At 48.0% G+C, this 3,887-nt stretch overlaps 1 protein-coding gene across 3 annotated transcripts in view; it reads right to left on the minus strand.

Moving 5' to 3' along the window:
* The window catches only part of SH2D4B (SH2 domain containing 4B), a 115,980-nt gene that overhangs the window by 38,399 nt on the left and 73,694 nt on the right, over positions 1 to 3,887 (minus strand). For 2 of the 3 annotated variants that reach the window (XM_017856240.1, XM_017856243.1), the window contains exon 6: positions 1,036 to 1,163. In XM_017856240.1, the coding sequence (XP_017711729.1) occupies positions 1,036 to 1,163 (128 nt within the window). The remainder of the gene's footprint in view (positions 1 to 1,035; positions 1,164 to 3,887) is intronic. The other variant, XM_017856242.1, reaches the window with a different exon arrangement.

The following is a 3,887-nucleotide window of genomic DNA, read 5'->3' on the forward strand; positions in this document are numbered from 1 at the left end:
CCTCGTGATCCGCCCGTCTCGGCCTCCCAAAGTGCTGGGATTACAGGCTTGAGCCACCGCGCCCGGCCGTGGCTCTAGATTTTCAATGCAGAGAAGCAATGGCTGTTCTTTGGAACTGGAAAGCCTGGGATCTAATCCCAACCCAGACATTTTCTTCCCACCTTCATCCATTCTTCCCATGGATACTTACTAAGCCAGGGATGAGGAAAACAAACAAGGTCCTTAACCTCACAGGCTCACATTCAGGTGGGAGGATAGACAATAAGAAAATCTGATAAATACCAACTGGGCACACTCTCTCCAGGAAATGAGCAGGGTGAGCTGAGGGACACTGGGGAAGGCTGTTGTAGGTGAGGAGTTCAGGAAAGGCCTTTCTGAGGAGGGGACGTTTGAGATGGAAAATGAGAATGTGTCAGCCATGCAAAGAGCTGCTGAATAACAGAAAACATGAGTAGAGCCACGGCAAGCACAAAGGGTCTGAGATGGGAAAGAGAACGGGTTGTTTGAGGAACAGAAAAAAGGCCAGAGTTTTGGAAACAAGGTGGGCAAGGAGGGGCTTTCAGGGAGCCACCCTGCCCTAACAGTCTGTGTTTAGGTGATGCTGACCTCTTCATTCAGCCATCTGTCATCTAATCAACAAGCATGTATCCAGAGCCTATAGTGTGACAGGCTGTGGCCAGGATCCGGGGATAGGGGTCCTGCCTACCAGGAACTCGTGCAATTCTCAGGGCTCACTGTCTTATGACCACAAAGAAGATGCCTCTGAGGAGCCCTTGATGGCTATGGAGGCTGCGAGGTGACAGCAGTGGGCAAGAGCCATGGTCATCCCTTCCCAGAAGAGTTGGGAGTGCCCGTTCAGCATCTCTGGGGCCTGCAGCCTCCTGGACTCCCACTGGGAGATATCGGGGGCAGAATGGAGATTGCATAAAGTCCTCTGCCCCCTGATTGTAACAGTCCTTCAGCACCCCTCCCCAACCCCAGAGAGAGGCAAAATGTGGAAATCATCTGGCACAGGGCCCAGAAAAATGGTCCTACCATGGAACCAGGGGGCGATGAACTTGGTGTTCCTCTCAAAGCCAGCTCGGCGAGGCAGCTGCTCCTCCTTAAACCAGCGGACGATGACATCTCTGGAGACTGGGCACAGCGGGCGCTCCCAGGTCCTGCTGAAGAGAAAGCAAGCGGGGAGGGCAGAAGATTAAGGAGGGAGAAAGGGCAGAGGGAGAGGAAAGAAGAGGGGAAGGAAGGAAAGAGGAAGGTAAAAGGAGGAGGAGGAAGGGGGGTGGAAAAAGGGGCAGGAGAGAGCCATGAGAGAACGAATAAGCACAGTGCCCACATCCATGCCTACAAAGAGGATTAAAACAGCCCAAGTACTTGAAGGCATTTCACAGATTATAATGTACCACCTGTTATTGTTTATTTAAAAGAAAACTGTTACCAATTGCTTCAAAAAACAGCCACACAGGTGGGAATGAAAAGAGGCTAGGAGGGGGTGTCTGAGGAAAAGAAAAGGCGCATTTTCCCTCGAGCATGGCCAGGGCATAAATACCAGCATCGATGAAGGAGGCTCCTGATGGAAAGTAACTGAGTGTGTCTCATCCCCTTCTCTCCCTCAGAAAGAATTCTGGGTCTTATCCCCTCCTTACCTCTCCCTCCCTGCCCTCTGAGGGGATGCCTGCCTTTGCCAGAACTCCTGCACTTTTGTAAGGCACAACCAGGACAGTGAACAGAGAGAGAAACCGGAGAACCTCAATTTGCTCTGGAAATGGCTGAGATTCCCTGCCTAGAAAATAAAAAGTATATGACAGAGGAAACGGAGGCAGAAGGAAACAGAACTGCACATTGGTTACTACGGATGGAATGGATGAGGGACTGAAGGCATGGAGGGCAGGAGGAGGGGCACGGGAAGAGTTCAGACGAGGGAGTAGATACGTTTTAAAGTTTTCTCACAGGTGAGCCAAGATCGTCATTGTTTTCGTGTCTGGACTGCGGTTCCCAGATGCGTACACAGACTGGGCGAAGTGAGACCCCACTGCACTCGGGCTACACTGAAAGCACCGTAAGAGCTGGCAGCACACGACACGTGACAGTCACCCACAACTATGCGGTGAAGTACAATGCAGTAACACCACGGTGCATGAAATCATGGCACAAAAGTACAGCATCTGGGCCAGGCGCGGTAGCTCACACCTGTAACCTCAGCACTTTGAGAGGTCGAGACCAGTCTGGCCTGGTCTACTCCCTCGTCTGAACTCTTCCCGTGCCCCTCCTCCTGCCCTCCATGCCTTCAGTCCCTCATCCATTCCATCCGTAGTTACCAATGTGCAGTTTTGTTTCCTTCCGCCTCCGTTTCCTCTGTCATATACTTTTTATTTTCTGGGCAGGGAATCTCAGCCATTTCCAGAGCAAACTGAGGTTCTCCGGTTTCTCTCTCTGTTCACTGTCCTGGTGCTGCCTTACAAAAGCGCAGGAGTTGTGGTGAAACCCCATCTCTACTAAAAATACAAAAATTAGCCGGGCGTGGTGGGAGACACCTGGAATCCCAGCTACTCAAGAGGCTGAAGCAGGAGAATCTCTTGAACCCAGGAGGCAGTGAGCTGAGATCGTGCCACTGCACTCCAGCCTGGGCAACAGAGTGAGACTCTGTCTCAAAATAATAATAATAATAATAATAGTAATACAGCATCTGAGGAACAAGGGAACAGCCCACCTTGAACAACCACAGCCTCTTCGCCATTTTCAACTGAGTGACAGAAGCCTGGTAAATTCTTATTTTGTTGTTGTTATCCACCTGATAGTACTGGCCTTTAGAATTCACGGTTATCCTTGTTTTTTATAAAATCAATGTCAGCTGTCCTCTCATGTGGTCTCCATATTTGCCCTGTACCCACACTTTGACACTGTGCTCAGCGTACCTCCTTACAAGCCCAGAATAAATCCACAGGGCATTTCTTTACTCGCCCTAAACTGAATACACTCACACATGTACACGCATGCACACACACAGTAGCAGACACTATAGATTTGAGAAAAGATGTCAGAAGGACAGAGGGTGAGGTTACATTGCACAGCTTACAGCCGTCATCGGTAGAGTTGGCCTCCACACCCTGTCTTCCCACTCACTGCCACTCTGGACTTTCCTTTACCCCCTACAGCCCTATAGCCAGCGGGCCTATGTTCCCAGTCCTCACACTCTTCCTTCTCAGTAAGCTCAGATGTCTTTCTTCTTCATTAAGCAGTGCAGAGCAGCCTGCTTCACCCAGCCTCTTCCTCCACATTTGCATCCCCCAAAAAATAGCTGTGCTCGGTGGGGAAAAACTCCTCCAGTTTCTAGGACTCGCTTTCCTTAGAAGGCAATAGGAAGTTATATATAACAACAAAAAATAAATCCACACACTCTTGTCCCTCTGTTTCTAAGCAGTCGATTTGAATTCGTTTCTAAGCAGGGAATCTGACTCCTCCAGAACATAAATGCTACATTTATATACCTTAAAATTTTGATCATTCTATATAAATTAGATAGTTTGCACTTCTTCTTTTTTCTTTTTCAGCTAATCTACGGCATTTTCCCCTGTTACAAAGCCTTCAAAGAAGTCACTTTCAGTTCCACAAAACATTCCAATGAATTGACTTAACCAAAATTCACTTTAAACAATTACATTGCTTCTGACTTTTTGCCATTATTAATAATGCTATGATAATCATCTTTGCACTTTTTCCAATTTGCAGATAATTTCCTTAGCATAGATTCTAGCAGTGAAATTACTAGCCAAAGTCATACCAGCAGTAAAGAGTAGGGCCTGGGTAAAAAGATATGTGAGCAGCTTGTGTACTGGTCCACAAGAGCTGACTGCTAAATTTTCAGGAATTTTCTTTTTTTTTTTTTTTTT

Source organism: Rhinopithecus bieti, unplaced genomic scaffold (genome assembly GCF_001698545.2).
Source record: "Rhinopithecus bieti isolate Rb0 unplaced genomic scaffold, ASM169854v2 scaffold_43555, whole genome shotgun sequence".
NCBI lineage: Eukaryota > Metazoa > Chordata > Mammalia > Primates > Cercopithecidae > Rhinopithecus > Rhinopithecus bieti.